Here is a 9,419-nt window from a genome sequence, read left to right as displayed (position 1 = left end):
CGAGAGAAAGCGAGAACAAGAGAGAGAGAGAGAGAGAGAGAGAGCGAGAGAGAGAGAGAGAGAGAGAGAATACCTGTTCCAAAAAGTGGTCTGGTTAATAAGATTGTGCCTGGGGGACTAGACAGGAAGTAAGAGATAATCACACGGAGACCAGAGAACAAGAGACAACTGAATGCACAGCTGATTAAATCAGGACACACAGGTTACTGCAAGGCCACAATGAATAACATTATCTAAAGCATACATACAGATAAATGCACACACACACACACACACACACACACACACACACACACACACACACACACACACACACACACACACACACACACACACACACACACACACACACACACACACACACTGTTCCAGACCATACAATCTACAGAACATTAAAGTATGTATTTATTTCTCCCATGGGCATCTGTGCAGCCCAAAATGTATTCAGATGTATATATTTCGTCCTTTTAATCCATTTCATCATTCAGTCATTCAGTTTCATGGTTAAGCAATTTGTCTTCTTCAGTACTTGGTTGAATTTTCTCAGAGAAAAACCTATAGTAGTGGTCAACCCAAGCTTCTCTTTTATGCGATTGTTTAGGGTAATTTATTTATTCACAGATAGACCAAGTCATATAAACAAAGCACAACATGTCGACATCTGACCTTTGACCTGTGCTGTCGAATTTCTGTTTAGGTGCCACCAAGTCAACCTTGAATAAGTTGTCTCTTTGTCTCTCCGTCTGTCGGTCTGTCTCTGGCCCTCTCTGTTTGTCTTCAATCAAATGTGCGTGCGTTGTTCGATTGTCCTAACAGCTATAGATATTTCTAGTTTCTACTCTCATCTCAATTTGTTTCTAGATCGTTAATTAGGGGGGGAAAGGCCATGATGTATAAATAGCCATGATTTAATCAGAAATACAATTATCCGTTGTATATAACATTCGATCATCATCAGGGCTACATTTTCTTAACCATCCCCTGAGAGACTTTTGATGACAAAATAGAAAACCCAAAACTGAATGGTGTTTCATACACGTGAGAGAGAGTAGACGTAAGAACATTCATCTGTAAACTGTTGATGGGGGGGGAAAGCCCTGTGGATACAATGACATACTGGACATACAGTCTGATTAATGTACAGAACGACGGGCCAACGGAAAACGATTCCTCAGGGGAAAAGCAAACATAGTCATGTCGCGGTTTTGTGATCCTTTTGTACCTTAACTGCTTAGCCCTTCACGTCATGTGTGCACTGTCTGATAGCCCAGGCCAGACGAGAGCTATGATGGACGCAGAGACAACAATCTGTAGATGCATACGTAGTGCAGGCCCATATGTACTTCATACACAACACAATAGCACTTCATTATGTACACAGCAGCTCAGCAAACTGCGTCTCTACCGATAACAGTTGAGTCTACGTCGAGCGTCGAGTGTTGTGCGCGTAGCAGCCGATTGTCATCAGTGTCCACTTCATTGTCGTCTTCAGCCTCCCCCTCTCGTCTACGTTGTCGTACGGATATATCGCCTCACGGCGGCCTGTGAATGGTGATGTGTCGGCACAGTGGCCGCAGCGACAGACACAGGGCATGTCGGACGTTGCGCTAGTCAGACTTTGCATTTGTCGGACTTTGCGTTTATCGGACGCTACGCTTTGGGCACGCTGTGCTTGACGGACGCAGCATTTGTCGGACGGCGGCTTGTCGGTCGTTCAAATTCTGCTTTCGGGCACTGCTTGTCGGACGCTGCGCTTGTTGGACACTGCTTTTCAGTTTCTCCTTTCCGGATTCTGCTTTTCGGATTCTGCTTGTCGGACGCTGTACTTGTCGGACGCTGCGCTTGTCGGACGCTCGTCGAGGGTGGCGTCCGACAAGCGCATAGCAGCAGACCGTCATAAACGCGTGGCGCGCCACATCGCCAGCGGGGGGGCCGTACGGCTACACCAACTCACGACTCCCCGTGAACGGCGTGGTGTTGGCACGGCTGCAACGGATGCCGCCCTTGTCGTCCAGCCGAGGACCGCGGCTCACTGCGGCGGCGGCGGCGGGACCCCGGCAGCAGCGGAACACCTGGCGGTATGACTTCCTGAAGTTCTCCGAGAGGAAGGCGTAGATGACGGGGTTGACGGAGGAGTTGCTGTAGGCCAGGCAGTGCGCCAGCATGCGGAAGTAGAAGGAGGCCTGGTTGAGGGGGAAGTGGCCGAACTCCACCCAAAGGTGGAGGACGTGGTGGGGCAGCCAAGACAGGCCGAACACCACCACCACCACCAGCACCGTCTGAGCGGTCTTGGTGTATGACGTTGGGAGGAGGGAGAGAACATTTATGTAAGATGAGCAAAATAACAAAGGATACGACATATGGAATAATCATACAAATATATATATTTATATAATTAATCAATCATAATATAATGAATATATATATTTTTCTATATAGCCTATGTATTTAATATATCTATACGTACGAATCATACAAATATAATACATTCAATCATTTACTGAATTTATTTATGTAGACCTACATCTCACAAGGAAATATGATAACAATTGCCTCCAAAGTGCTTTGAACTACAGAAAATGTAAATGCTCATTAACGTCGAGCGTGAGCTGCATTCTAATAGACTAGGGCTACACGCAGCGCGTGAAAACACCTCTGCACCCTGGGGGGCAGATGAGCTGCTGAAACACCAGTGAGGTTGCAGCTGTCCTCACCTGCTCGGTTCCATCCGCGAGTCGGGGGGGGCGGGGCCGAGGGGAGGGAGGGAGGGAGGTAAAAATAGAAAAACACATTGGAAAGGATTTGAAAAGATTGGATTTGAAAAGAGTTTTCAAGAAAGGATGTGAGGCGTTTTTTTTTCATTTTGGAAGCAACTGACGAACCTTTCTTTTGGAGATTTCAGATTTTTTGGAAACGTTCTTTAGATTTTTGTGCAAATGATTTAAAACCTGTAACGGAGGGAATGCATATTTAAATATTTGTATATATTAAACATCCGAATAAAACCAAAAAGATATCATTCACATATTCAGTCTTTTTAATCGACCTTCCCAAACTCTTCGAAACGCGCGCGCGCCCTCACCTTGGCGTAGCACACCGAGATGAGCGCGAGGGGCAGCAGGTAGCCGAGCACGAACGTGCACACCACGTACACCTTCTTGTGCGGGTCGGGCCACTCGTCCCAGCAGTACGTGTTGTTGTCCCCGCTCTCCACGATGCTCTGGTAATGCGCCACGGGCGCCGCCATGCCCAGCGACAGAGCCCAGATAACCACCACCCCCAGGGTGGCGTGGCGCACCACGCGGATGGACGAGGACCGGCGCGCGTGCACGATGGCCACGTAGCGGTCCACGGACATGGCGGACAGCGTGAAGATGCTGACCAGCATGGACACGGTGAAGAAGTAGTGGATGAACTTGCAGATGAATGCGCCGAGCACCCACGTGGGCAGCATATAGATAGTGGACTGGAATGGCACGCAGAAGAGCAGGTAGGACAGGTCGGCCACGCTCAGGTTGAGGATGAACACGTTGGTGGTGCCGCGCCGGCGGCCCGGTTTGCTGCGCGCGAGCACCGTGATCACGGCGGAGTTGCCCAGCACGCCCAGCACGAACACTAGGGCGAACACCAGGAGGGAGATCAGGTTGTCCACGCCGATGCCGAAGATCACTTTGGCGGGAGGTGTCCCGCCGTGCGTGTTCAGCAGCAGACTTTGATTATTGTCCTTAAAGTCCATTTTATTTTCTTGTTCTGTTTTTTTGTCAGGTGCACTAAGTTATGTTTTCGTTAAACCCTCAGAGTTCTTGGGTAAAAACATGCTTATTTTAAGTCACGCGTAAAGTGGAATCTCACTCGTCTTGTGGAGGGTCGGATCTAAATGGTTCGCGCGGCGTACTCCACATAACACCAGAGCGGACTGCTCCCCGTCTGAGAACGAGCGACGTCACCAGACTGTGAGCGCGTCTCAGCCAATGGCAGACGGTCTACATATCCTCTTGGGTGCCGCTAGGTACGAGCAATTAAGCTCTATCTTTAACTAACACACACACACACACACACACACACACACACACACACACACACACACACACACACACACACACACACACACTGTGAGACCCAGTGAGTATATCATTCCGAGTGATTTCATTCGTTTGTTGCTTTTACTAATTGTTTTTTTAATTTACACCATAATGTGCACGCACATTTCTGCTGCATCATCTTACAAAATGAAGGATATAAATTAAACCACCATATTGCCATCACTCACCAACTTTCATTTTCTTCAACGTTTTTTAACTTCTATTATCGTCCATGGCAACGCAGCCACGCGAGGACGTGATCGTTATGCAGCAGGACAGGCAGACGGGGACAGATCTGTCAGGGGATAAGCATCTGGAAATGACGACTGAGATGTTGACCAGGGTCATCATGTGACCATAGCATCCACAAGATATCGTCTGAAAGCAGCCACGGGTCACTGCAGGTAAACAGAAGCAATGTCGTTCTGTTTATGATACACAACCACGACCAACCATCTGGGACTAGGCTTGAACATCACACAATGAGGCAAGAAACACGGAATAAAGTTAACAATCTAAAGTCAGCATCCCTAAAACAGGTTTTAAAATGACCTTCTTCCTCACGCCATCACACCTTGAGAAGTGTTGAGGGGAGAGAAAGAGAGAGAGAGAGAGAGAGAGAGAGAGAGAGAGAGAGAGAGAGAGAGAGAGAGAGAGAGAGAGAGAGAGAGAGGAAGAGAGAGAGAGAGTAGTGGAGGTGGTTGAGTTGGTTGAGGAGGAGAAGATCGAGGAGGAGGAGGAGGAGGAGGAGGAGGAGGAGGAGGAGGAGGAGGAAGTGCTGGTGCTGGTGGTGCAGGAGGAGGTGGAGAGTAACTGATTACTCAACAAACAAAATTGCTTTTTCCAACCTTGAAAATCAAATTACCAACACCTTGAAACAAGCCTTTCATAGATGAAAGCTCCCAGGATAAAAAAAAAAAAGTAAAGCGTGGGTGTGTACTGTGTAAACATTCTGGGTAGTCAAGGCCTGTTACCGCAGAGGAATTCACTCCAGTACCAAGGACAGCTCCCCCGCCCCGTTATCTAGTCATGGACGCTAGAAGCCTTCAGCAACACAATGCAGCAACACAACATTGTATGACTAACATCAATCAAGAGTACACTCCAGTTGTCCATGTAGGTCGATAACAGAATAAGTTATATAATATATAATTTATTATGACTGCATAACTAGATAATAATCTAGCATCTCATGTCAGCCAAAAATAGTTTGCAAGATCTTATAACTATGAACGAGCAGTAATGGATTCCTTACAGTCTATAGGCCTATGCATCTCAACAAGGAAACAAGCAGTACATGAATGGCTAGGTGCTTCTGAATGTTGCTTATTTTTACCTTCTTCATTAAAGTTATGTTTTTTTAAACTCCAACATATTTGATTTTCATTTATTGAGAATAGTTTCATTTAGTCTTCCAGTCTTTATCTTCTCTAAAAAATGTACATTGTTTGTAAATTTGTAGTTGGCTTAACTGTTATTACCCGGTTAAAAATAAATAAAAAATCACTCAATACAGACTTGTCAATGCCCTGTTCCACCTTGTCTGAAAAGGACAGGACAATGAAAGCTAATATATTTACCACAGCCCCCATATAAATGGCTTGCGGAAATCTTCCCCTAATCTCGAAATAGCTGTTAGATCATTTCCCTTGTGTTGTACCGCATGTATCACCTACATGCACAAAGCCACATGTTTTCATAAGGGAACATCAAGGGGAGATAAGGACAAATCGTTCATATGTTCTCAACATGTTTATGTGACATGTTGTTAAGATGAGCCTTTCCAAAAGTAGAGAAAGCAATCCTCCATTGTAGTTCAGTTTCATGCAGTTGACTTACAGCCCATGATCGAATAAATCACACATAGAAATAACCTCCTTTAAAGATTGAAGAAAAATACGAAGAGAAAAAAAAAGCAATCGTAAATGCATAGGGGGGTACGACTCCAAAAGGTAGAACCTTTGGGGGTCGGAACCTGCCTGTAGTCTACCTGTAGGCATCCCTGAAAACGATTCCTAACCCCTCCCTTGGTCTGAGATAGAACACCAACCCATCGATAACCTTTCCCTTACAATACGATAAATAGATCAAAATGCAACCGTCAATGTGATTACAGCAGCACACTAAGGACCTAATCAACCCCATAATATACTCAGAATCAATAAGCATCATCTCACAGACATTGAAGAGACTCTCCACCCCCCGCCTTCTCACACAGATGCTGAACCCATTAGAAGAGGAAGAAGAAGAAGAAGAGGAAGATGAAGAAGAGCGAGAGGAGAGAGACAGACTCGGCGTTGCCATGGCAGTGGTCCGTAGAGAACAGGCCACCACATCCACAGACCTTTCGAGCCAATCAACTGAAAAGGTTTCACTTGCTCTGTTCTGGCCAACAGGAGTCATAGAGGAGGGTTTGGATACAAAAGGACCATGTGGGTCCGTCTGTGCGTATATGCCCACCATTTTCTTTGTTTCTTTGCTTCTTTGCGTGTGTCCATTATAGGATGCATTCACCACAAACCGATGTCACGAACTATATACATTGTTCACAGTGACTTCATCGTAGGATTAACGCATACAGCACCACACTTATTACAGGTCTGCTCCACATTGAGATACAGTTCACCTTGTGCCCTGTTGCATAAAACTAAAGCTCTTTCAATACAAACAGAGTTTGTGTTGACCGGTCGCACTTATGATCATGGGTCAGCAATCACTACTATAAATATACTACACTATATACATGTGTTTTTCGACAGTGCAATATAAGATCCTGGCAGTAGAGGGTGCTAAGAGTACCAGCCTCCAATCCAGAAGTACAGATTGCTTTCCTCTTTCAACCCACACTTCCATTACTATGGAGATGGGTTTGAGATGCCTGGTTTATTTCCATATTTTTTCATAGCTCAGAGTTTGCTGAAAAGTTCTTTGCTTTTCCATTTGCTGCACTGGAAAGCCAGCTGGACAAACAGATCCCAATGCTGTTTTTCAAAGCATTCTTCTGAAGCTTCAGAAAATAAATGTGGGGTGACAGGCTAGTTATATATCCATTTGTTGTAGCAAAATTGTATTGCAAACCCACGGGCAATGTGTGCTCTGCCTAGATTACTTCATTATAGCCAGTGAGAAGCCACCGCTATTGAAAATCTAGATCACCTGTTGATATGTAAAAACAGGAAAACATAAATTCAAATAATCTTTTTGGGGCTTCATCTTCGGAGGACGCAGACCTACAACATTTTCTTGGCTCTAAAAAATAAATAAAAAAATCTGAAATCCAGAAGACAGTAGAGTCACTCGTCGCTGCTCCCTTCACCTCCAGGACTGATTGGACCCTACGAGAGACCCTCAGGCCTGAAAGATACCACAGGCTGACCTCAAACCAAGACGGGAGGGAGCCAGGGTCGTAGCGGTCACTTCTGCGGGCGACTGTCTTCTGATTACACTGAAACCTGTAATCAGTTGAAGGGCCTTCAGTCCAAATTACCTGTCATAGAAACTAGGGCATCGAACTGAATTTTAACTGACGTTTTCACGGTGGGAGATGCCACTCTTGAACAGAAAAAAACAGGTCCACTTTCCTTATGACAAGCTTGATTGAATCATCCCTTCTTGATCAATGCTAACGTGATCATCCACTACTCATTAATCCATCAAACATCCCAGCAGTCACTCTGTATCGAATCAATACCGATTATCTGTGAACTGGTTTCTCTGTGAATCAGTTACTGTGTGGGGGTGGGGTTGTGTTTTTGAATGTGTGTGTCTGTGTGTGTTTCTGACAAAGAGTGGGTGAGCATGTGTGTGTGTGTGCTCGCATGCATGTGTGAGCGTGGGGGTGTGTCAGTGTGTGTGTGTGTGTGTGTGTGTGTGTGTGTGTGTGTGTGCGTTAGTGGTGCAAGCGGAGCCGTGCATGTGTGTGTGTGAGTGTTTGTGAATGCGTATGCGTACTGTGCATGTGTGTGTACGCTGTTGTTTATCTCTTTCTGGGTGACATCCTCCTCTTGTCATCGCCGATGACGTCGTATCTGTCCTCACCCACAGCTGGAGAGACATCGAGTGGATTCTCCCCCCAGAGTACTGCTCCCCCCCCCACCCCCCTGCCCCCAACAGCCCTACCCATCAACCCCACAGTCCTTCAGCTTCCTCCTCCTCCTCCTCCTCCTCCTCCTCCTACAACCGCACATGACAGCACGGGCCTCGATGTCATGGCGATTGATCGGCTGTGGCGCACATAAAAAAAAAAAAGAAGCAACAAATAGCTTTTTGTCTGGTCATTTAGGACCACCATTTAGACATCTTCGTGGTTTCACAGTGGGCCCTGGCCATTAGCCAATAGGGTCCTAAGGATGGTCATGGCAGTCGATCTCTAAAAACAGTGGGATCGTCCGCGGTGAAACAAGATTGCAGTCGTCTGTTGTTCCCTGCCCCCCCCCCCCCCCACACACACACACACACACACACACGGCCCCCCCCAGGCCGTGTCCTCAGCGCGAACCGCTCGACACGTTAGCTAATAGCTCCATGCTATCGCTTCATGCTGATGAGAGTTGCGGGGCCAGCGATTCCGTAAACATTTGGCGGCGAGGGTCACGGCCGCTGCTGGGGGCTCGGGGCATACGGCGAGGGAGCGTGATGACATTGTTGATGCGGGAGAACAAGCCGTCGCTTGTTCCTCCTCAGCCACGCACACAAGACGACACGAATGTGTTGAACTCCGAGGGCCCTTTCGTTGTGAAGCTGAAGGGCCATTTCACTTTCTGGGATCCGCCCCTCCGAGAAAAGCAAGCAATCGATTTGTCACATGAAAACTACTTTCTCAAGTTTGAACTGAATTGAATTAAAACACTTGCTTTGTCCATTTTCATCCATTAAAGTGCTTTATCCACAATGCTAGAAAGAAGGCCAAGCTGGCCACCTAGCCTACATGAGTCATTAAGTACAAAATCAAGGTGAGCTGAAAAATTGAAAGATTTCTTTCTTTGTTAAAACACATCAAAGCAATCACACTTTTTAAGAGGCTTCCATTGGAAACTGGATGAATGATTTTGCTTTTATTTCTCAAACGCCTTGGAATCAAAAGTTTTTGTAAAAACAACACTTTGCAGCTCATGCGTCACTTTTACCCACGCAAAAACACAAGCACACGCCACTGGCAGTGTGAAATAAGCAGGAAGGCAATGCCTTGGAGTAGAGATTTATTGAATTCATCCAGCAACCTTGCTCTCTAGTCATGGACGACCTTCTCCAACTCCTCTACCATTTACTTGGAACTACTATTCAGGAAAGGGTTTCACCCACGCTTTGACTTGGAGTCAAATATGTAGGGATAAAGTA

The 9,419-nt window shown here is 46.3% G+C and overlaps 1 protein-coding gene across 1 annotated transcript; it reads right to left on the bottom strand.

The window, feature by feature from the left end:
- Window positions 1-1,940: 1,940 nt before the first annotated feature.
- LOC130376208 (galanin receptor type 1-like) lies at window positions 1,941-3,912 on the bottom strand. Its single transcript, XM_056583431.1, has 3 exons — window positions 3,083-3,912; window positions 2,883-2,948; window positions 1,941-2,288 (listed from the first exon to the last, which is right to left on the bottom strand). Exons 1-3 carry the CDS (start codon window positions 3,734-3,736, stop codon window positions 1,941-1,943), a joined length of 1,068 nt encoding a protein of 355 aa, XP_056439406.1. The 5' UTR covers window positions 3,737-3,912.
- Window positions 3,913-9,419: the final 5,507 nt, after the last annotated feature.

This window comes from Gadus chalcogrammus, chromosome 22 (genome assembly GCF_026213295.1).
Source record: "Gadus chalcogrammus isolate NIFS_2021 chromosome 22, NIFS_Gcha_1.0, whole genome shotgun sequence".
Taxonomy (NCBI): Eukaryota; Metazoa; Chordata; class Actinopteri; order Gadiformes; family Gadidae; genus Gadus; species Gadus chalcogrammus.
Note: the sequence above shows the minus strand (reverse complement) of the source record. Positions and strands in the feature narration are given on the sequence as shown.